The following is a 22,154-nucleotide window of genomic DNA, read 5'->3' on the forward strand; positions in this document are numbered from 1 at the left end:
GTAACCGCAAACCTGCGACAGGGTTGTAACCGCGACCTGCGACACGGTTGTAACCGCGACCCTGCGACACGGTTGTAACCGGCGACAACGGTTGTAACCGCGACACGGTTGTAACCGCGACACGGTTGTAACCGCGACACGGTTGTAACCGCGACACGGTTGTAAACCGCGACACGGGCGACACGGTTGTAACCGCTGTATGGTTACAACCATACCACGGTTACAACCGCGACAACCTTTGTATGAGTGCAACCATACTTACAACCGAAGCACGGTTGGACCCATACGAAGCGCACTCGTGTACATACCTCATTGCACTAATTCTCATACCCAGCCCCTTACCGTAGGTTAGCCACTCCTATGGAGCACAAGTGTGCCCTGCAACACCGATCACTGGTGCAGCCGCGAGCCCCGTACAACGAGAGAAAGCGACGGGACAGCCAAAATATCATCACAAACCGTGAAGCAACAAGAAAAGTGATCGTCGTTATAAGGATACTAATACATAATAGTCATAAAGTTGATGTCATAGTCTATACACATGTACAGGGAAGCAAGGATTCATGGTGTAGTGGTTGGGCGCACCGTTGGCGCTTTCGCAGTGTAAGGTCGATGGTTCGATTCCTGAGGGCAGCGATCATTTTGACTTCCAGAAAACGGGTTACAGCTCCTTCGAATAATTATCTATCATTGGAGGTAGTACTTCTACACTAGTATAGTTACAACCATGGTACGGTTGCAACTGTGCCCTGGTTGCAACCATGGGCCTTACAGGGGGTTGGTTGCAACCCTGGCACTGCGATGTATGAAGCGCAACTTCCAACTCACAGACGTCGCTGTTGTCAAAGAAAGAGATATGACGGTAAACAACTCCACCGTTCGTTAGTGCTTGCGCATCATGCGGGTTGAAGGGATGCTTGAGGCTGGCACCCTTGTGGGGAATTATGATGCTGGACGGATCCTTCCATTTGTCAACCACCCAAGTAGTCCGAGGAACAGGGCCTTTTCGGAGCCGCAAGTATCCGTTACCCATGACGTAGCTGGAGAAGGTCAGCTGGGATATCCATCTACGTCAGGTGAGTACTAAAACTGACCTAGTACTCGATGCTACAGAATATTCCGGAGTTAGAATACTCCGTCATACGGCAGCCTCAGCCTCAGAATTTTACGTACCAGTGTCCAGCATCAGTTGTACTGGGATGGAAACGTTCGGTTGAACGCGACTGATAACCAACTATGTTTCATGAGTATCAATCATATCGTCGGAATGTAAAGGTGGAAGATGTCAGTACCATCTCCACTGAGTACATCACATCTAGTAGAATTTGAACGTCCTGTTATCCTCCTTAATATACGTCACAAATTTGGTAAACTCACAAGTGCGCTTCCACGTGTCCTTCCGGATCGTAGTCCCATCGACGGGTCTTAGCCGAGAGGTAGTGTAGGTTGAAGCATTGGAGGCTCCGTGTTCGTTTCCTTGAGCGAGTGTGATATGTTCGATCTGAAGCAGAACTATCAGTGATCTACCCGAAATTATGAGGTGGGTCCATTCACATACCGTGGCATTCAGGGCGGAGATATGGCTCTCGTGAACGTCGGTTCTACAGTGGTGATTCGCCAGGTGCATCCGTTGTGACAGCCTATCGGCAGATGCGGATGCATCTGGTGCCGGCCGGCCCGGTCGCGCTCGACACCGCCTTCCCCAAGCGCGCTCGCGCACCCCCGGGTGCGACGCTGTCCCGAGATGTCTGGACACCGGCGCCTCAGGCGCTGCCACCTGAGCTCGCTGTCTCTGACAGTGAGCTTGCCTCCCTCTTTGTTTCACACCACATCTTGTATATGATTAGTGATTAAAATATATTTATTAGTAAACTACTACATAGGTGCGCTAGTAAGTAATACCACGCCCCGCGATAACGCGGAGGCAGAGGCAGGGGCGTGTGATGCGGAGCAGGGCGGCACAGACGAGGATGAGGCAGAAGGTCGGGACAAGGCGGAGGAGGGGGAGGGCGACGTGAAAGACGTGAACGCGGGAGACGCGGAGGCGGGCGACGCAAAGGCAAGCGACGTGGAGGTGAGCGACGTGAAGGCAGAGGAGAGCGACGCGGAGGGCTTGCGGGGGGACGCGGAGGGCGCGGACGAGGCGGAGCAGGTGGTGGGCGACGCGGGCGGGGGTGCGCGATGCGAAGAGGGAGGAGGCGCAGAGCAACAAGGGTGCGCGATGTGAGCGGAGGGCCGCGCGGGCGGAGGAGGTGCGCGGAGGGTGACGCGGATGGCTCGCGGGAGGAGGCGGAGGCAGAGGAGGGTAGCGCGCGCGGAGGAGTGCGGAGAGGAGGCGAGCGAGGCGGGCAGAGGTGGGCGATGAGGCGGGCAGCGCGCGCGGAAGTGGACGAGGTGGAGGCAGACGAGGTGGAGGAGATCGGCAACGCGGAGAGGGAGGACGCGGACGAGGACGAGGACGAGGGCGGACACGGAGGCGGGGGGCCGGGACAAGGCGGAGGAGGGGGAGCCTAGCGACGCGCGTGGGTGTGGGCGGCGGGAGGCGGCGCGGACGCGGGCGACATGGAGGGGGGTGGTGACGCGAAGGTGGGCGACGCGCGTGGAGGAGGTGGGCCGCGTGGAGGTGGGCGAAACGCAGCAGGGCGACGAGGAGGAGGGCGAGGTGAGGGAGGCGCAGGCGGGCGGCGCGAAGGCGGGCAGAGAGCAGCGTGGGGGTGAGCAACGGGGAGGAAGGCAGTGGCGAGGTGGACGAGGTGGACGCGGAGGTCAAGGCCGGCGGCAGGCCGGATGGGCGAAGCTGGAGAGGAAAGGTGGGCATTGGGAGTGCAAGAGGGCGGAACGGGAGACTCACCAGAACAAGGGCCGCGGTACATCGCCGTGGCCCCCTAATTCTAATCCCCATGCTGAGGACGTCCGGATGGACGTCCTCGTACGGTGTGGATGTGGCGGGCAAGGTGGGCGAAGGACGGCATGGAGGTCGAGGTTGAGGTCGAGGGAGGAGGAGGAGGGGAGTTGAACGGTGTCACCAGGTGACACCGGAGTCCAATAGCAGACGAAGGACGACTGTATAGTCGCTATCGTCTGCCTGGAGTACGGTGGAGGCGGAGCAGGAGGAGGAAGAGGAGGCGGGGAGGAGAGCAAGGACGGCGGGAGGGACGCGTGGCGTGCATCACAGCCACGCGTCGATGCGCGCCACGCGTCCTTGCCGCCCACCGAGGCGCGTCTCCACGGGCGCGCATCACGGATCGCCAGATCCGTCCAGATGCATCCGTAGCTGCCGATAGGCTATCGCAACGGATGCACCAGGGAAATCACCTGTGCTCGTCGGTTACCGATGCACCGCGGGTCGATTCGTCCGCAACAGTGAAAACGGGCTGAGAGCCGTTTTCATCATGAGGAAAACGGATAGGGAACAGCCTCATATGCTGTTTATCAAACGCAATCTGTTCCAGCATTAGGACCGTGCTTCTAACCGAGGACATTGAACTTACCAGTGTTTCAGCTGAGTTGGTCGGAGGAGGTTTGAGCGTCCAGACGTAGACATCAGCAGGAGTTGTATGAGTGTCGCTCATGATGATAGCAGTGCGTAGCAGAACGGGAAAAGCGAGTTGAGGAGGACTTCTCTTCGTATCATGGTACTTATATGTCTTCCCTGAAATCGTGAAATTGTGCCGTGGGTATGGCTATAAGATCTAAGGCCATGTCCTGTATTTGGAATGACTAAGCCGAAGTCCTGTCGCATAAATTTCGAATCTCAACAACGCGTCTGCACCCATCAGGCCGAGGCCGATGGCGCCGCGCCCACAAACCACGTCCGGCGCAAGCGCATGTTCGAGAACGTGCCGCACACGGACCATGCCCGCACAGTTACCACGCCGTGGCTCAGCGGAAGCGGAAGCACCTAGGCGGCACGGGCTCATCCCTTTTGTGTATCCAGGAAGTGACGTAGCCCATCAAGATGTTGCGATTCGTGCCCCCTATACAGCGTGGAAGACGTAAGTGTGGCGGGGGAACCGTCGACGTCGCGCCGATCCTTGCCTGATGCCGATAAGCTGAGTTTCCTGCACTGGGGAAATAGACGTACTGATGATCTACGCCGGCCCCACATCAACAGGATTGGTCGTTTCACCCAGATCCTGGCCGTACAGACGCATGTCTTCCTCGGGCTCAAACTATCGCGCGTGCGGAGCCCGGTGAGCTGCACGAGCGAACGCGCGAGTACCCCGGACACTTGAGACGGGAGATCGAGAACTAGAGCGAACGATCATATCAGCCGATTGGTACGGACGAACAAGTGGACGGGGCGAGCCTCGAAGCTGTCCTCGCCAGTGTAGGATCCGTCACTGGCAACGTGTAATGTCACGAGCTCGCGCAGGTCGAACGACGTCAGACTCTGCAGGACCTGCGCCGCCTCTGGGCCTGATCATACGCAGTGCATCAGTGCAGGGAGCGCGGAAGCGGCGGCGGCGGGACGTACCCCGCAGTGTCCGGTCGCCGAGAGCGTACTTGACATCGAAAGTGCAAGCAGTCTCGGACGCGTTCCACTCCTCATAGAACCCGGTGAGATCACGGTCGCTCTCTATCCGGCGTTGGTGATAACGCAGAAAGCGCCGGAGATGTGAACCGTGCGTCGCTCTGTTTCGCTTCGAAGATCTCCAAAATATTTGGTCGTGAACATCAGGAATGGGCTGACGGATGTTTTGTCAGCTCCCGTACACGGGTTCCAGACTCTACAGCAGCTAGTACCTCCGTGCTCTTATCGCCGGTCTTCAAGTCGAAAAAAACCAAATGATGCGCAACCAAAGATCGGGTCCGCGTGTGGGCACTGCGCACGGTACGTTCTGCCAAACCGGGTCCGTTGCTACATGGCGGCTGCGGTAAAGATTCCGTGAGTCGGACAGGCGGATGGTGCGGATGGAGAACGTGCCTGCTGTTTAAGAGAGGGATGGCGTGCGTGTTTACGTTGTAGTATGTATAAGTGTTGGTACCTTTGACGTTGCAAACGAGACTTGCGGTTTAGACGCCACATCAACGCGGTCCTCGAGCCCAAGCGCTGCCATGGTCTCGCACGCTTTCTTCCGTCCCTCTCCCCTCCCACAACCCCTACACCCATAGTCAGAATTTGCTTCGGTGCACGCCTGGTACATTGCATCACATAACCTGCTGGAGCCCATATATCCGCTGCCAAATCACTGCCTCAAGTACACGACGCCCCGCGTCACCCGCAGTGTCGCACCCTGCCCCCATCCCTGGCAAGGATGCCATGTTCACAGTCCAACACCTCCTCGCCTCCGACCACCTGATCGCCGCTCTCATCCCCCTCGTCCTCCTCGTCCTCAGCCTCCACATCCTCGGCCACCCCAAACACCTCCTCCCCCTCATCCTCGGGCCCGCCCGCCCCCGCGCCGCCGTGCCCGCCCACTTCTCCGTCGAGCGCGCCGCGGCCTCCTACGCGCAGTACGCCCGCCTCGCGCGCGCCGAGCTCGCCGTGATGCGCACCGCGTACGCCCGCCTCCGCTGGGCGCACCGCCGCGCCGGCTACGACCTCGGGTACCCGCGCAAGCTCGCCCGCGCGGACGACGCGGTGCGCACGAACGCCGTCGTCGCCGACGCCGTCGCGCGCCTCGCGCACCGCGCGTTCCCGGACGAGCTCGCGCCCGGTGGGGGCTTCCTCCGCCCAGGCGTGGCGGGGGACCTGGGGCGCGTGCGCGAGGCGCTGAAGCACTTCGTGCGGGACTGGAGCGAGGAGGGCCGGGCGGAGCGCGAGGCGATCTTTGGGCCGGTGCTGGAGGTGCTGGGGGAGGTCGAGCCTGCGCGGCGCGAGAGCATGCGGGTGCTGGTGCCGGGTGCGGGCCTCGGGAGGCTCGCTTGGGAGATCTCGCAGCTGGGTGCGTCCGTTCGTCCCGTCTTTTGCGTGGGGGGTTCGCGCTGACGGCGGACGCGGCAGGGTACGCGACCACCGCGAACGAGCTCTCGTACTTCATGAACCTCGCCCTCCGCTTCCTCCTCTCCGAAGACTGCACGCGCGCGCCGAACCAGCACGTCCTCCAGCCGTACGCCAGCTGGTTCTCGCACCAGCGCACCGCCGACGCCGTCTTCCGCGAGGTCGCCTTCCCCGACGCCGTCCCGCGGCTCTCGGACCGCTTCGCGCTCGCGGAGGGCGACTTCCTCGCGCTGCGCGCGCCCGCGGGCGCGGACGGCTACGACGCCGTCGTCACGCTCTTCTTCATCGACACCTCGCTCAACGTGCTCGAGACCCTCGAGCACGTCCACAGCCTCCTCCGCCCTGGGGGGCGCTGGATCAACCTCGGGCCGCTCCTCTGGACGAGCGGGGGCGCGACGGCGATGGAGCTCAGCTTGGAGGAGGTGCTGGCGCTCGCGGCGACGGTTGGGTTCGACGTCGCCCCGCCAGACGACGGCACGAAGTGCGCGCGGCGGACGGTGGAGTGCGAGTACACGGCGGACAAGACGGCGATGATGAGGTGGTTGTACCAGGCGGAGTTCTGGGTGGGGACGAAAAGGTGAGTTCGTGCGCAGGACTCGTGTCGGCAAACGAATTGAGGGGAAGTTTTACTTCGTCAAGGTCGTAGCGACATGTGTCTATGTTGGCATGAGAGAAAAATGCGATTGCCTTCGTCTCTCTGTTTTGTCCGTATTGTGGCACGACCGTTTAGGTACTGCATATACGAACGGTATGTACCCACCTTGCGCAGGCGTGCGGGCTACATCATCTCTCAAGGCACGGACAGCCCCTCTTCCCACGTCCTTAGAGCATGCTGGCCTGATCCGTTCAGTCAGTCGCGTTCGTGTGAGAACAGCTGTTTGTCTCGTTGCGAGCATTTTGTTGATGTTAGTCGTTCCAGGTTTCTGAAGGGTTTTGACAGTTCCTACCTTTGTTACAGAATCTCGCCATAGGTCGAATCTGCTGGGGCTCACGCCGGCATACGCCATGCGAGGCTTAGACGGTCGGCGCGTCGCCCACCCGTTACGTTGCACCGTTGCGCGGCTGCCGTCGGGCCTGCACCTTCGTCAGCAACGCTGCTTGCCGCCTTTTTGCCACCGCGAAATCGCGAGGAATCGCGACATCTCTCACCTGCTCTGTCCTCCCCGACCACGACGGCCCCATGGATCAGGCCCCAGGATGGACAAGAACCTATCGAGCGGAGGCTAGCCTGCCACAAACAGGCCTCCCAGCTCGTTGGCAAACCCACCCGACCGCCGACCACTGCGTCAGCCCATCCTCGGCGTAGTCACAGACCAACTTCGAACCTCATCTTGGACGTCCTTCTTCTCGGGCCCGACGACGCTTCAGAATCAACGGCCTCTTCATCCTACACTGCTATACATAGACCAGATATCGCCGACGTGCCACGGAAGGCGATTGACGCGTCGGGTCATCGAGCGGTGGCGCCTGGCCGGAAGACATCTCGCTCACGAAGACGGCGGAGATGTCGATGGGGGCTTCCATTCCCGCAATGTTCGTCGAATGAGCCCGCGCGGGGTTGTGCGGAGGAGGTGCGTCCCGCGGCTTGTCATCCATTATCGTGTTATTATATTACCCATGGACAGGGAAACACAGGGCGCTGCTGCAGCAAAGCGGCGCCCCGACGCCTTGAAGTGCTATTTGTGAGGCACACATCAGGCGTGGCCATTTCACATGGAGGAGCACCCTCGGCGAATGAGCTATGAATTGTCTCCAGAGACCACGCGCGTTCAACGTGGTGAGCATATCCGCGTCCGTCCCGCACCCAACTGACTTCTAACACGCGTCGGAAGATCGGCGCCCTGCACAAGCAGAGAATGGTCGACTCGGCGCTCCGTTGCCCTGCACGACGGGCGCATGGCCAGATGTGGACGCGCGACATGGACGCGCGGGGCTGGAGCGGAACTGGGGAGAAGGCGGACGATGGGACGTCCCACGATCACACGCGCCGGAGGAACTTTGGGGCGTACAGAGCCCGGCGCGTGGCTATCAATGTTGCCCGGACACGGCGCACGGCGCAGATGAGCACCAAGGCGTGCCCTGCACGATCTCTCCACGCACGGTGGTCTACGAACGGCGAGGCTCTGGCGAGGCTCGTCGCCGCGACAAGCGAGGGGGAGGGGCGCGCGCGGACGCGACGCGTGACGTCATAGATAACCTTCCACGGCGGGAGCGCGAAGAGAAGACGTCAGGCCAGGCTCTCGCCCTGCCGGCACGCTGCGCTGCCCACCCAATGGCCGCGCGGAGAAGACGCGTAGAAAAATAAGGCCATCTCGAGGTCCCCGCGCAGCCCGTCTTCTTCCCCTCCCCTCCCCCGCCGTTCCCTCGCCCGCCCTCGCTCTTCCCTCCCAACCACCATCTACCCTCACGTCCTGCTCTCAGCTCTTCCCCAGCTCTAGCTCTTCGAGATGCGCTCCTTCGCTGCCGTCCTCCTCGTGAGTCTTCCCTCGCCTTCGCTTCCCGCGTTCTCTCCTCCCTTGCTCTCGCTGACGCGTCGATTGTAGGCCTCCGTTGCGTCCGTCGTGGCCAAGCAGATTGTCATCACCGTCGGAGGGAACACGACCGACAATGCCACCACCGTTTTCCAGCCCGCCGAGGTCACCGCGAACATCGGCGACACGGTGTTTTTCAACTGTGAGCATACTACTTGCATTCGTGCGCATGCGTTTCGTGGGGTCTTTGTGGGCACTTTTCGCAGTGTCCCCCGAGGACACTTGGTACCTCGCTTATTACGCGCTCTTTCAATGCGCACTATCCTAGGGGCAGTTCTTGTAGCATCAGGCTGGCGGAGATGTTCGCCTTCATGGCGCGTTCGACGCCAATGTCCGTTGTTGCCGTCGTCCCTTGAACTCTCGAGGCCTCATCCACCCTGTGACAATGTGCTCACCTCTGCTCTCGCAGTCACCATGGGCAACCACACTGCCATCCAGTCCACATTTGGTGCCCCGTGCATCCCGGCCCACGACATTAATGTCACTATCAACGGCTTCATCTCCGGTTTCCGTGATGCCGGGAACGGGACCGCGATCACGAACTTGCCCGTGACGATCTCGGACAACAACACGATCTGGTTCTACGACTTCAACACCTGCGCCCAGGGCGGTGTCGGTGGCATCAACGTCAATGAGAGCAGCACCGAGACTCTCGACGGTTTCATCGTGAGTGTCTTCCGCCCCCCGCTCCGCGCTTCGAGCACCCGATGGTGGTTCGAAAGTGAACATTCGCTGATATTCCATCGAACAGCGCAATGCGGAGCGCCTGAATGGCACGAACGCCACCTCCTCGTCCACCTCTGCGTCCGCGGCGAGCACCGCGCCGTCTGGCTCTACCGCCGGCAGTCACCCGTCCACGACGAGCGCGTCGGGCAACAGTACTGGTGCCGCCGGGCGCTCCCTTGTCCTCGGCCTCGCTGCGGGGCTGCCCATGGCCGCCGCCGCGCTTCTTCTATGAGAAGGCTCGGCTAAAATCCTGGGGCTCTAGATTGGCCTGAGACGGACATCGTTTCACGCGCCTTCCGTGCGTTGCTCGTTCCCATGGACTCTTTCCTGAATCCTGTGGTGCCGTGGGGCAGCGGCGCCTGCCCGCGGCTGTGGTCTGCGCAGAGACGCTCCCAGTTTCGTACCCATCTATACCCTACCCTCTCTAGTGCGCCTTTGTCGTTCCCGAGACGCTTAGACTACGTACGCTCCCTCGGCGTCCGACTCCCGCTCGTTATAGTCTCTGTGCTTCTATTACTGTACTGCATATACCACATACCTCTTCTGTTTCACACACGCTGTAGAATCTCGCTGTTTGTTGTTGCTACTGCTCTCCGCGTCACTGCCATGTTTACTAAACTACTACTTGTGCACTCATGACATGCTCCTTCAAAAAACGTTGTGCCACTGGAGGAAACGGCAGAGACACTGGAGAGAAGTCCGAGGAGTATAGCCCTGCCGCAAACGTATAGAGATATCGACCGCGGGCGAAATCAAGTGTCGCGCGAGTGGGGCGAGTGCGCGTTCGTCGCCGAGCACAACTGTGCAAGTACAGACCTGCAGCGGGAACGTAGTACCACACCACGGGCCCGATGGCGATGACGTCCGCCATGCCCCAACGCGCCCTCTTCGACACCGTTCAGCCATGAATTCGAGCCACGCGCACTGCAACGATATCCTTGCCCTTATGTAAGAGAACGCGCTATGGGGAGGGTCCGCAACCCGGTTCGGCAGAGACGACGTCGAGCCCTACACTGCAGAGGAAATGTCCAGACACCGGCTCTGCATCCACGAAGTAGATCCGCACATGCTCGCAGTCATCAGGGCCCAACGGAACACCTTGCTGTGCTCGATGTGGTCCCTGGCGCAGTCGTGCTGGTCGTCCGCCGCCGCCTCCCGTCTGGCACCAACGCCGACGCCGCCTGCGCGAGCGACGTTCAGCGCCGCGCCGGACGCCGCGCCGACGCGCGCCCACAGCGAGTGCGAGCCCGACGCCGCCGCCTGGGCGCAGCTCCCGAAGCGCACGACGAACCCGCAGCGGCCCGACGTCGCGGCGCCCGCGCCGTTGACGAACGGCGCGCGGCGGACCTGCTGGAACGCGAGGACGCGCTCGCGGGCGTCGCGGGAGCCCGCGAGCCGCCACCCGGACGCCTGGAGGGCCGCGATCGTCGCCGGGAGGACGACGTAGCGGAAGCGGCCGAGGCCGGTGGAGGGGAGGCGTATGGAGTCGGCCTCCGAGGACGGGAGGGAGTCGGGCGCGCCGGACGACCGCGGGCGGCGGGCGAAGTAGATCTCCCGCCACTCCCAGTTGTCCTGCCACGGGTCGAGGGCGTCGGCGTCGACGCGGACCAGACGGTGGCCGTGCGTCGGTGCGACGTGGTAGAGCGGCAGCTCCTCGAGTGCGTACGCGCACGGCTGGAGGCGGAGCCCGTAGATGGTCGGAGAGCCGTTCGGACCGCATGGGAGCAGCGCGACGAGGGCGTCGTCGATGACGACGACGCGCAAGCGGACGTGGATGCCGTAGGGGGTGGTCGCGAAGCTGGGGACCTGGCGTACTTTTGTGTTCTCTTTGAAGTCGCCGGCCTCCTGCGAGAATTGAACGACTGTCAGGACGCTGGCGTGCACACCTATGGTATACTCACAGCATAGGGTTCAAGAGGTTCGACATGAAGAACCCGAGAGACGCAATCGGAGCTGTGCTTGAAGTCGTTCGTGGACCGCGGAAGAAGATAGTCGTTGTAGACATTGTGGTACACGCAGGAGCGGCTGGTAGCGTCCACAATGTCGGTGTCGAGGTCGGTGAGACTTGTGCCAACGTTGAGCTGAATCGGCTCCTCGTAGGCAGATCCCCATGCGAACAGGGACATGTCTATGGTGGTTCGCAAGATCTCCTCCTGGAGGCGTGTGAAAGCGATTTCTCCTTCGCCGTAGATCGGGGTCATGTGGATGCCGAAGATGCCCATGAGAGAGTACGCGCGGTCTTCAGTCCGAGTTGTCTCGCGGTCCGCTGCCCAGGACATCCGCTGCGCGACGCTCGCTGTCTTCACGTCTTCCTCCATGTACAAGATGGGTCGCCGAATTCTCGTCCGCTTCTCGATCGCGAGCGCGAGTCCGACTCTGTCACCGAGCAGAGTGAAGTCGTGGGCGAGGAAGATGACCGTCGCGGGGGCGAGCAGCTCCTGCAGGGTCCAACCGCGATCGAACCACCTGCTCTTGTAGAAGTGATGGAGCCACCGCGGCCGCCCGATGGAGTCGAACCACGAACACAACTCGTCGTCAGAGTCAAACCAAAAGGGATAGCTGCTCTTCGGTCCGTCGACCGGGCGTCCTGTGGCACGTCGTCGAGGTACGCATAGCAGACGTCCGATTTGGCGTAGTAGTCGTACATCGAGTTGATCGCCTCCGAGAGCTCCGCGCTGCTCGTCTTGTCGATGCAGCACATATCGGCCCAGAGCCATTCGTAGCCGTCCTGCTCGGCGAAGGCGAGGACGCCTTTGAGCTTCGCGGATCGGAGTGTGTCGCGAGAGGAGACACCAGACTGAGCGCAGCTCTTCAAGTGCTTTTCGAGCTCTTGGAAGGTCATCTCGCGGTCGTTGGTATCTGTGCTCCAGACGTGAGAGAGGATGGCGTATGCGTTGGGCACGTCTTCCGGGACGCGGAAGTAGTGTATTGTTGCGTCATTGGTGCGGAGGAGCCACATGTATGAGGCCTGACGATAGCACGAACTTCGAGATAATGAGTTTGGTGGATTGTGTGTCTATGTAGCCTTTGAGCCAAGTATCCGAGCGCAAGCCCTCTTCCCCAGTGCATATATAGGACTCACTGAAGGGCAAGATGTGCTGATCGACATCCGACGATGATATGGCCTTGATGTAGCTCTGCTCGGCGGCATTTCCGCTGCCAGACGGCCACATAACAAATCGTAGGAGGCATTATAAGCGCCATGTTACTTGGAACGGCGGGCCGCTCGGCCCGAGACCAGTCCAACATCATATATCCACATAGATCACAGCTTCTTGCACTTGTCCTTCTCCTTATGCTCCTTCCACCCTTGCTTTAAGCACTCTGCATCACAGAAAACAGCCTTTCCCGCGCAGCTGCCTGTGAAATCACCGAGACGTTGGAGCAGGAACAGCTGAGAGGGATATCCGAGCACCCACCTGCGCATTTCTTCAGCCCCGCACCAGGTCCTCCGGCTCCACATCCGAAGCAGCGTCTCCAAGGACCCGCACGCGCGCTGCGCGTCTCCTCCGCGAGGTCGACGTCCTCGAAGCCTCCGCCGGGGACGTCGAGCCTCAGCTGCCACAGGTCGCCATACGGTCGGGTGATCACGTCTCGGCGTCCCTTGATATACTCCGAGTTCGTGTACCCACCAAAGAGGTACATCTCCCCGCTGCCGCCGCCGCCATCTCAATCGCGAAGTTCGTGGAAAGTGGAAGGAAAACGCACGTGTCGGGGTCGGCGACCAGCTTGCACTGTGCGCGGTACGTGGGCCACCCGCGCGTGATGACCTGCCGCCAGTACGGCGGCGAGTTGTCGGCGGGCTTCGTCTCCAGAACGAAGGTGTCGGCGTAGTACGAGAAGTGGAAGTAGAAGCGTCTGTCGTGGAGCGTCGGCACCGCCGCGTTGTACCCGCCGAACACGACGACCTTGCCCAGCTTCTCGTTCTAGAGTCGCGGCAGTCACCGTACGTCAGCCTCCGCGCGCACACCCAAAAAACGCGCGCAGACGTACATGCGCGACCCCCGCCTCCGCGCGCGGGCACGGCGGGTTCCCGTTGATGCGCTCCTGCTGCCATTCCCGGCGCGCGATGTCCCACGACCAGCAGTCGCTGTGCACGTAGGACTCGTTCGCGGCGTGCTGCATCTGCCCCAACTGCATCGCGCCCGCGCGGTCCGCCTCCCCGTACATCATCCACAATTTCTCCTTGGCCGCGTCGGCCCACATCATCGCGTGCTTGCGCGGCCCCGGCCACCCAAAGTCGGGCTGCACGCCCCCTCGGGATGGCCGCCCAGGCGCGTCCAGAGGTGGTGTCGAGGTCGAGCGCGAGGAGCATGTTCCGCCGAGCGCCCAGTTCGTCGTCCCGCCGAAGACGAAGAGCGTCCTGCGGACGAGGGCGATGCAGAAGTCGTTGTAGCTCGACTCGAGCGGCCACGGGCCCGAGCCGGGCGCCATCTTCGTTTTCACCTGCGACCACGTGTCCGTGCGCAGGTCGAAGACGTCGAGCGTCGAGCGGCCGTGGAGGAAGTACGCCCGCGCGTTCGGGGGTCGACCTCCATCTGAAAGTTGGACAGCCGCCGCGAGCTACGCTCGGGGGAGACGGGGTAGGCGGGAAGGGCGCGCCAGCCTGCCTCAGGGTCCTTGAGGTCTATGTAGTGGAAGTCGCGGTACCTGCGCGCGACGTGAGCGGCGCTCGAGTGATGGGGTGAGCTTACCAGGGTCCCGGGAGCGCGTTTTTCTCCCCACCAAGCACGTATAAGCGACCTAGGTCTCCGTCAGTCGCAGTCTAGTCTTATGGAAGATCGAGTGCGCACTGTTCCAGACGAAACTCGCAAACCCCTGACGAGGGGCGATGCCCTTCACGCGTATCTTCTTCCAGCTTCCCATGAGCTGGAGACGGGGGTCCTTGATCTCCTGCTGGGTCACCAAGCCTGGGTCTGGGTGTCGCAGCGCCGTCAAATCCTCCAGCTTGTAAGGCCCCCTCTCCATGAGTGATTCTAGATGCCCGCGGCGTATGGTGGGCATCATCCCGATATTCTCGAGCACCTTCTGGAGTCCGTGATGATATCGATGGACGCAGCGCCGGTGTTACCGAGGTCCATGAATACCTTCATCTCGTTGTAGAAGCCGATCGCCCGTCCGTCCCAGTAGTCTTGCGAGTTCAGATGCACGTTCATCCACTCTAAAAACATTGTGAGCAAGGGCGCTTGATCTCGAGGGCGACATGCCGACCGAAACAGGGGATAGGGCGGGTGAAGTAGATGTTGCGGAGGATCGCGTGCATCTCCACCGCCCAGTTGAGTGCCTGCAATGAGTCGTCAGTATGCGTTCCTCCGACGATAGCCTTGGGGTCAAACCTGCACATAGTTCCCAGTCGCGCGGTACGATTCGACGAGCAGGTACGAACAGCACATGATCTTGAGCATGCGGCCTACATCCATGTTGATATAGATGGGCGACTGCATCCCCCCGCCGTTATATGATGAGAGCGGGATCAACAGTGCAGTTCGGCGGCCGACCAATGCTTCTATGGTCTCGTGGAGTTTCGCGATTGTCGCTTCGTGCTGGCCGTCTTTTGCGAGTGCTTGAGCATCTTTGAAGAGGATTCTTCCTTCAACCAAGGAGATTACCAGATCACCTGCCGGAGACAAATCGCGTAAATATGTGTTTGAAGAAGAAAGTACACTCACCCGTCAGGTTCCGATCGACTTCAAACGCCTCGGGGACGGATGGCATGATATAGGGAGAGAGGGATAGTCCTTGTATAAGTGGTGCAAGCAAATCCGATGTAGGCAGGCTGCAGCGTCTGGCGGCCCATCCCAAGGGGAGACTAGTCTGTCCCGGCAAAATGTGTAGCATGACAACGACGTCACCATGTCACGCCGTCGTCGGCAGCATCTGAGGTGATTACGAGATCTGCTGTGCTCTTCACTACTCAAACTCAGTATGTTGATCTTTGGAGAGAGATCAGGGCCAGCACTTCAGTATAGAGAGTCCCTCATCCCGGGCCTGTCGCTACTCCTCCCCTATCCTCCGTCGGACGCGTTGCATCGAACGGCTGCCTGAGAACCTTCCGTGGCACCTTCCATCACCAAAGCTTTCTAAGCTCTATGTCGGGCGAAGACGACTCATCCAGCTCCAACCGCGCGCAGGCCCGGAAACAACCGTGTTGGTGCTGTCGATGTTGCGGTGTGCTCTGCTGTAGCAAAACCATAAGAAACCATCGCGGAAATCCTCCGGCTACGCACCAGGCCCCCCTCCGAGAGTCTTATGCGAGGACCACCCATCGACATCGCAAGCTGCGTCTCGAAAGCGTCGGCTGCGGAAATCTTCCGTTCAAGTAACACAGACGCCGGTGGACGAAACCGGAGTTGAAGCTTGAAGCTTGAAGGTCATGAAGCCAACGCGCTGGGAAAGCCGTCGAAGCGGGCCCGGCTTGGCGAGCGTGCGGAAGCTGGCGAGAATCTCGGCGGTACCAGGGTAAGTCTATTTGCTTGCCCGCATCCGCTTGATCTGAGGCTGGGGCGGTTCAGATTTCCGATGGGGCATTGTCCAACATAGCTGGCGGAGTCTTGCCAGTTCACAGGCGTCCTGGTTCGCGGAGCAATGGGAGGTCCTGTGGCTACTAGCCATGAACAGATCTATTATCTTCGCAATAACCGGCGTTGCCGCGAGTGTTCGGCGGATACACAAACTATACCGGACAGTCCGATGGACTCAAACGCCACTTATTTCACACAACTTATGAAGAATGAGAACGTCAGAGTAAACCCCCTAGTAGGATACTTATGCTACACTGAATGTACGAAAGGATCGAGGAGCGCGGTAGGATACATCGCGAACATAGAGCTACAGTAACGAGCGTCGTGACCGTCATGAGTGTGTCCGTATACAGCATGAGAGTCCGTAGGCCGATTGTGGAGATTAAGGAGCCCCACTCAGTGGCGACCCATGTACAATATGAAAAAAGCAAAAACCGACACCCGCCAGGGAGATGAAGACCGCACGGTGACGCGGCCAGCGCGTCTCGCGTGCTATGTCAACGCAACGGTAGCAGTGGAAAAGGTGCACGGACCGCACGCGCCCTGCGCGCTCAACCCGGTGCTCCGCACGTCGCACGTCTGCAAGCCAGAGAGAGCGCAGAACGACGAGCCAGTGGCGACCGCGCCCGAGAGCTGCGTGTTGTTCGTGAGCGTGAGGGCCTGCAGTGTGGACGGGAACTTGGACGGCGGCGCGCCGGAAAGCGCGTTGTTGTCCAGGTGGAGCTCAACGAGGGCGCTGAAGCCTGAGAGGTCGTCAGGGAGGGCGCCGCTCAGACCGGTGGACGAGAGGTCGCTACGATGATAAGCGGTGAGCGAGATGCGCAACGAGATCGAATACGGAACACGTACAGAGTTTGAAGCGTCCGTGCAGCTGAGCTCGAAAGCAGAGCAGGCATGGGGTTGGTCGCCAGCTGTTGGCTGTTGATAACCCTGTCATGGGGTTAGGGCCACGAGCGAGGACAAGAAGAAAACAATACTCACAGATTAACGAGAGGCAGAGACGACACAAGTGACGTGAGGTCCCCTGACATCTGAGCGTTCTTGACCAGTGTAAGGGTGCTCAGATTCGATAATGAGCCCGAAGGGATGGAGGCAACCGCGGTGGATTCGAGGGTTAACGATGCGAACGAGGATAGTGACTTGAAAGAAGCGGGGAAATCGCCGGCTGGAATGTTGGAGTCGCCGGCGATTTGCAGGCTAGTCAATCCTGTCAGAACCGAGAGCTCATCCGGGATCTTCGCAGGTACGGCAGGGAAGGAGAGTTGTCTGCACCGAGATGTCAGGGACGACACACCACACCACAAACTGAAGTACGCACATTGAAGAAACCCTTCCAAACCCATCGCACCGCACCCCAGACCAGGAGCAGAAGCGTACGTCCTTGGCCCACCCGCCGTTCGACAGCCCAGTCTGCCCGTCTCCACTCGCATTGTCGAAGACGCTCCTGAGCGCGCAGAACTGGATGGCGTTCATGATGTTCTGGCCGTCTTGGGAATTGCTCGACGTAAAATTTGCAGGTACGGTTTGGAGCGTCGACAAGCATGTTGAGCAAGGGTAGGAGTCCGGGTCGGTGGGCGCATTGAGAGTGAACTGCGACAAGCACTGCTGTGCGTCGGCGGAAAGCGCGTTGGGGTCGGTAGACTGCGCGATGGATGAACCCCGCGACGACAACTGGACGACGCGCACGTTGAGGAAGATGGTGTTCCCAAAAGGAAGAGCAGGAAGATGATGAGTGCGACGATGAGCACCCTGTGCCGTCTCCTGCGGTCGTCGTGTGACTGGCAGTGATGGCAGAATCTTCGTTTCTCGATCTCGAGCGGTGGCCACGACTGGAGATGCGGTTGGCGCATGGGGGGCCACTGCTCCTTAGGTCCAGGGGCTTGTGATGGAACCCTAAGGTCGAAGAACATCTTGGTGAAGCGGTCGCGGAGGTGGGGTGTGTGCAGAGGGGAGGTCTTGCCGAGTTCGGGATCCCGTGAAACGGAGTTGACGGTGGCGGTATTCGTCCAGGCGGACTGCGAGCGAGTGTGACGAGGGTGAAAAGGAGGGTGAGTAGGAGGATGTGATGATGAGCGTGAAGCAGTGGGAGAGTGAAGCGACTCTGGAGAGAAATGAGAGGACTGGATGGGAACGTCGACTGGAGGGATTGTGATAGCAGGCGGCGCATGTGGCCGGGGATTGCGCTCCCAGTCATACTTGGAAGAGGAGAAAGCAGAGAGATCGCTCATGATGGGGTCGTGGGGGGCGTGCAAAGAAGGAAGGAGGAGCAGAGCGACATTATGCGCTTTATGTAGGAGGACAAAACAGAGACAACGCAGCGGCTGAGAACAATAAAGTACGTACAATAATGGGCGCCATACGGTAAGAGAACGCTTAATCTGGTCGGCATTCTGCACCGCCAATCAACTTTGCACGCCGTATAACGAGAGGGTAGCACACCAGGTTGTCCGCGAGGTCGTCGAGGCCGTTGCGAGAGACCGACGTTGCGAGAAGCACGGTCGAGGATTGGTGTCCCGTTTGTTCGAGGAATACAACGCGTTGCTGTTGAGACATGCCTTGCCAATTCAATGAGTATTTTTTTCAAGAGAAGCTGTCGAGTGTGACGAATCGGATCGAAAAGGTCGAGTGCCGTTGCGACGAGCAAGGCACTGAGCAAGCGCAGAGTTTTCCTTGAGAATGGGATCCAGTTCCCGAGCTGCGCGGACCTGTGTTTGGCAGTATTTGCACGCCGCCACGCGAGCGGGCGCAGTCTAAGCGCCCACGGCCACCGCCTGCTACGGCGGCGAGCGCGTCGGAGACAGCCACGACATCCTCCACGACCACCCTCTCCGTCCCTACCCACGATGAGCGACTTCCTACGGCGCGAAAAAGATTCTCTCGACGAGGAGTTCGGCACTCCCACCGGCGGCGCATTTGGCTCCTCTGGCGCCGACATTGACTTCGACGCTGCGGCCTCTGCTTTCCCTGAGATCTCCCTTGACGGCATTGGGGACCTCCCCGCGGCGGCCCCGGCAGCGCCGCCGATGAGCACGTCCAACAGCTTCTCGTTCGACGACTTCAGTACCCCAAAAACACACGCGACCGAGGTCACGGTCACTGGAGACGATGAGATTGAGAAGTTCGAGAGCGCGTTTCCCGACATTGAGATCCCGCTGGTGTGTTTGTTATACTCTCGCTGCGCTGGAAGCCAGGACTGAGTGCACACCTCGTAGCAACCCGCCGTACCTGCGATGTCTATGCAGGCACCCGCCTTCGCGCAGACACCGACGTATGCGCCGCAACCTGCATACTCTTCGACGCCCATCCTCAGCCAGTCATTGGAAGAGGATGAGCCCCAAGTGATCAAGTGCGCATCGAGCTTATCCTGTCAGATTTACATTGCTTATGCATACATGTGCAGGGATTGGAGAGAGAAGCAGGCCGCGGAGATCAAGGCCCGCGACGATGCCTCAAAGGCCAGACGGCAAGAGACCATCGGAAGGCTGAGCGCGCGATTGATCAGTTCTACGAGGAGTACGCCGCGAAGAAGGAGCGCAACATCAAGGAGAACAAGTACGTCTATGTGCCTTCTGGAATGTGTTTGTCCGTTCTGACAGTGCTGCGCCAGGGAGCACGAAGAGCAGTTCCTCTCCGAACTTTCCGATTCGTTGTCGCATGGGACGACCTGGCAGCGCATCTGCGATATCCTTGAGCTCCAAAACTCGCAAAGCAAGACTATCGCACGGTCAGGGCCTACCACTTCAGATTTGACGCGCTTCAAAGAGGTCTTGCTCCGGCTGAAGCGCGAGGGAGAGGCGGCGCCGGGCGCAGCAGGCTACTAGATTGGTGCATGTGGTAGGATTGGCCGGGAGCGGACGGTAGTTGTGAGTTATTCTTACGTTGGATTCGCTATAGTATCTTCTGCGCACACCATGTCGGCATTTCCGCTGTATGCAGTCACGCCGAATTGAGCCTGAACGCATCCGCAGCGTAAACAAGATAGATGAAAGGGGCAAGGAGCACTGGCGCGTGCTTCCATTCGAAGGAGATTGGCGTCTGCCGCATGCACCTGCTCTGGACGCATTTCACACCCGAACCATGGATTTCATGGTCGCTCAAGTCTTCCATCGCATTTATCTCACGCAATGTATCATGCACCCATGCAGCTGTCACCGCAGGGTTCTGGCATCACCAACGGACATTCTTCGCGTTCGCGGGTTCCAAGCACCGTCAACGGGCCTGTCCAGCTCGCACACTGATATATAGCCCTACCCCAGCCCATTACAACTTACTTCGGCAGTCATGGACGTCCCTCCCCTTCTCCACCCCCAGCTGGCCGCCAGCATCTCCTTGCTTCCGCCGTACCCGAAGTTACATAACACCTACGGAGCTTTACTGCTTGGCTCTCTGGCCAGTCTGAGGCGAGTGGTTTGTTTCCTCGTTGAAGAGATGCATGCAGTGGCTCATCGTCACAATTTCAGTCTATACGGCGTGCTCGTTCATCAGGTTATTCGATATGTTCGAATGTACAGCAAAGATAGGTTGATCAACAAAGCATTCGTGAGCCATTGAAAATGATCTCCCTCGTTTCTTCATCAGAACTCACGCCTCTGGTTTTCGCAGGTGATCGGCATCATGTCAGTCTTCATGTTGTTCAAAATAAAGGGCTTTCAGTGAAGAGATTTTGTTCAGTATTGTCGACACAGTGCATTGCATAGCGTGCACTCACTCATGGTGCGTGGTAGGATCCCCGTGCCGAGTTAATAACTGACATCCATCCAGTTATACGTACCTAGTGAGTGGGTATTTCCAGCCACTAGTGCTATTGGGAGGCATCTGGTCTGTTTTCATCCTCGACACCAAGTGAGATTGCTGCTGACTGAAAGCTTCCCAGGTCTATCCAGGCAAGCCCGTTGCTATGTTCAGGTTCCGCTCACTCACCTTTCTCGGTCCAACTAGATCCAACCATTGCTAGCGGTGAGCCGAATAGGTCCACGGTTCTAGCTTCGGATCGCTATAACACATGTTGTTAGGGCTTCACCATCCTTCTATGCCAAAGGTGTCGTTTGCTGAATTTGGGGTTCTAATGCATGGCTCACGCCCTTGTTAGCTTCTTCGCTAGAAGGGTTTATATGCGTGAGGCGTCCTATTTTGCCAGGCAATATGACCAACGTCGCTGATTGCCAGCAGTCAGCCCACAACACCGATACCTGGTGGTCGTTGCTGTAGGTTGAGCGATCGTTCTTGTACAACGCTTCTCACTTATCACTCATGATGTCTAGTTGATCACAATGCTCGCCACCTTCGGTGAGTTATTTCTTTCGTCATGAGCCAGGTAACTGACAATGCCTCCAGGGTTTGCATTAGGTCAGTAAGACACAGTTGCGGACAACCCCAGCCTCACTGTTGTTCACATGCAGCCGGGACAATCATAGCGTCAGTGGTTTTTGATTACTCATGCGATTTTGAATGTAATGTTGACACGCGTCATCAGACTGAAGTTCCAACGATTCACTCAATACGAGAACTTCTACGTTGGTGGCCATATATATGTCTCTTCATCGACAATCCTCTGACGCACCCGCACAGTGGATCGACTCCGCCGCATGCGGAGCAGGCATGATCGGAGACACGCTTATGACCACTGTCCTCGTCGTGGTTCTGAAGCGTAACCGCGGTGGCATCAAGCAGTACGTGTACTTCGACGTGTCCATGCTTCATCTTCTGACACTACACAGGACCGACAGCATGTTGAACAAGCTTATACTCTATGCCATCAACACCGGTTTGCTCACAACGTACGTTGTTGTCTCCACAAAACGCTGATGGTATTCACTGAGGAACTTCGTGATCAGGATCTTCAACCTGTTCGCGCTGATTACTGTGAGCATGCCCGGTCCGCAACTAAACGTCATCTTGCCCATTCCATTGCTAGGCTATAGCGGTTCCCGACACATTCATATGGATCGGTATAGAGATTATCACGATGCGGCGTGAGTGGTGACAGCTATGTTGGTTCGCGCCCTCTCGCTGACAGTCATGACGCAGTTTACACGAACTCGGTGCTTGCAGTGTAGGTGGTAATGATTGAACTGCGCTCGATTGCTCACGTATATCCGCATCATGCAGTCTCAACTCACGGCAGTCCCTCAAGGATGCAGGAAAGTTATCTGGCCCAGTCCAGATCATGTCCACTCGCGTCGGGACCTCGACTCAACTCGCGCACAACCTTCCTGCGATGGAGATGGGACAGATGGTGAGTCAATCTGCCATCGGGGTTTGGAGTATTTCTAACACGTCTGGGTAGAAACCCTTCCATTACTCCCGTGGGTCTGGAGCGGGCATTCAGTTCGCAGGATCTGAATCGCAGATGACCTACTAAGGACAATACAGACGAGCTGGAGAGAACTATCTACGCCCCATGTCTTACATTCACCGTCCCTTCCTGATGTA

At 59.0% G+C, this 22,154-nt stretch overlaps 8 protein-coding genes across 8 annotated transcripts; 5 read left to right on the forward strand and 3 right to left on the reverse strand.

Moving 5' to 3' along the window:
* Positions 1 to 898: 898 nt before the first annotated feature.
* Positions 899 to 2,514, forward strand: BXZ73DRAFT_74445 (uncharacterized protein; the record flags this gene model as incomplete). Its single annotated transcript, XM_048022022.1, has 4 exons — positions 899 to 1,076; positions 1,571 to 1,798; positions 1,869 to 2,174; positions 2,375 to 2,514. The coding sequence occupies 4 exons, from the start codon at positions 899 to 901 to the stop codon at positions 2,512 to 2,514; spliced, it is 852 nt and encodes a 283-aa protein (XP_047881385.1).
* Positions 2,515 to 5,263: 2,749 nt separating this feature from the next.
* Positions 5,264 to 6,525, forward strand: BXZ73DRAFT_87824 (N2227-domain-containing protein; the record flags this gene model as incomplete). Its single annotated transcript, XM_048024730.1, has 2 exons — positions 5,264 to 5,888; positions 5,948 to 6,525. 2 exons carry the CDS (start codon positions 5,264 to 5,266, stop codon positions 6,523 to 6,525), a joined length of 1,203 nt encoding a protein of 400 aa, XP_047881386.1.
* A 1,866-nt stretch (positions 6,526 to 8,391) lies between these two features.
* BXZ73DRAFT_97555 (uncharacterized protein) lies at positions 8,392 to 9,433 on the forward strand (the record flags this gene model as incomplete). Its single annotated transcript, XM_048027405.1, has 4 exons — positions 8,392 to 8,418; positions 8,488 to 8,617; positions 8,885 to 9,141; positions 9,227 to 9,433. The coding sequence occupies 4 exons, from the start codon at positions 8,392 to 8,394 to the stop codon at positions 9,431 to 9,433; spliced, it is 621 nt and encodes a 206-aa protein (XP_047881387.1).
* Positions 9,434 to 11,087: 1,654 nt separating this feature from the next.
* BXZ73DRAFT_41234 (HET-domain-containing protein) lies at positions 11,088 to 12,160 on the reverse strand (the record flags this gene model as incomplete). Its single annotated transcript, XM_048018737.1, has 2 exons — positions 11,088 to 11,672; positions 11,726 to 12,160. 2 exons carry the CDS (start codon positions 12,158 to 12,160, stop codon positions 11,088 to 11,090), a joined length of 1,020 nt encoding a protein of 339 aa, XP_047881388.1.
* A 306-nt stretch (positions 12,161 to 12,466) lies between these two features.
* BXZ73DRAFT_40844 (uncharacterized protein) lies at positions 12,467 to 14,169 on the reverse strand (the record flags this gene model as incomplete). Its single annotated transcript, XM_048018655.1, has 7 exons — positions 12,467 to 12,557; positions 12,617 to 12,853; positions 12,910 to 13,127; positions 13,195 to 13,733; positions 13,769 to 13,851; positions 13,896 to 13,944; positions 13,995 to 14,169. The coding sequence occupies 7 exons, from the start codon at positions 14,167 to 14,169 to the stop codon at positions 12,467 to 12,469; spliced, it is 1,392 nt and encodes a 463-aa protein (XP_047881389.1).
* A 2,045-nt stretch (positions 14,170 to 16,214) lies between these two features.
* BXZ73DRAFT_87826 (RNI-like protein) lies at positions 16,215 to 17,950 on the reverse strand (the record flags this gene model as incomplete). Its single annotated transcript, XM_048024731.1, has 5 exons — positions 16,215 to 16,515; positions 16,572 to 16,652; positions 16,752 to 16,988; positions 17,041 to 17,393; positions 17,471 to 17,950. The coding sequence occupies 5 exons, from the start codon at positions 17,948 to 17,950 to the stop codon at positions 16,215 to 16,217; spliced, it is 1,452 nt and encodes a 483-aa protein (XP_047881390.1).
* Positions 17,951 to 18,565: 615 nt separating this feature from the next.
* Positions 18,566 to 19,543, forward strand: BXZ73DRAFT_87827 (clathrin light chain; the record flags this gene model as incomplete). The annotated part of the gene is made up of 4 exons (XM_048024732.1): positions 18,566 to 18,877; positions 18,935 to 19,068; positions 19,191 to 19,274; positions 19,330 to 19,543. The coding sequence occupies 4 exons, from the start codon at positions 18,566 to 18,568 to the stop codon at positions 19,541 to 19,543; spliced, it is 744 nt and encodes a 247-aa protein (XP_047881391.1).
* Positions 19,544 to 20,992: 1,449 nt separating this feature from the next.
* On the forward strand, positions 20,993 to 22,083 carry BXZ73DRAFT_97559 (uncharacterized protein; the record flags this gene model as incomplete). Its single annotated transcript, XM_048027406.1, has 11 exons — positions 20,993 to 21,008; positions 21,057 to 21,068; positions 21,122 to 21,137; positions 21,196 to 21,235; positions 21,291 to 21,391; positions 21,440 to 21,499; positions 21,557 to 21,584; positions 21,637 to 21,694; positions 21,750 to 21,774; positions 21,831 to 21,957; positions 22,009 to 22,083. The coding sequence occupies 11 exons, from the start codon at positions 20,993 to 20,995 to the stop codon at positions 22,081 to 22,083; spliced, it is 558 nt and encodes a 185-aa protein (XP_047881392.1).
* Positions 22,084 to 22,154: the final 71 nt, after the last annotated feature.

The sequence above is a fragment of the Epithele typhae genome, assembly GCF_022376455.1.
Source record: "Epithele typhae strain CBS 203.58 chromosome Unknown BXZ73scaffold_5, whole genome shotgun sequence".
Classification (NCBI taxonomy): domain Eukaryota; kingdom Fungi; phylum Basidiomycota; class Agaricomycetes; order Polyporales; family Epitheliaceae; genus Epithele; species Epithele typhae.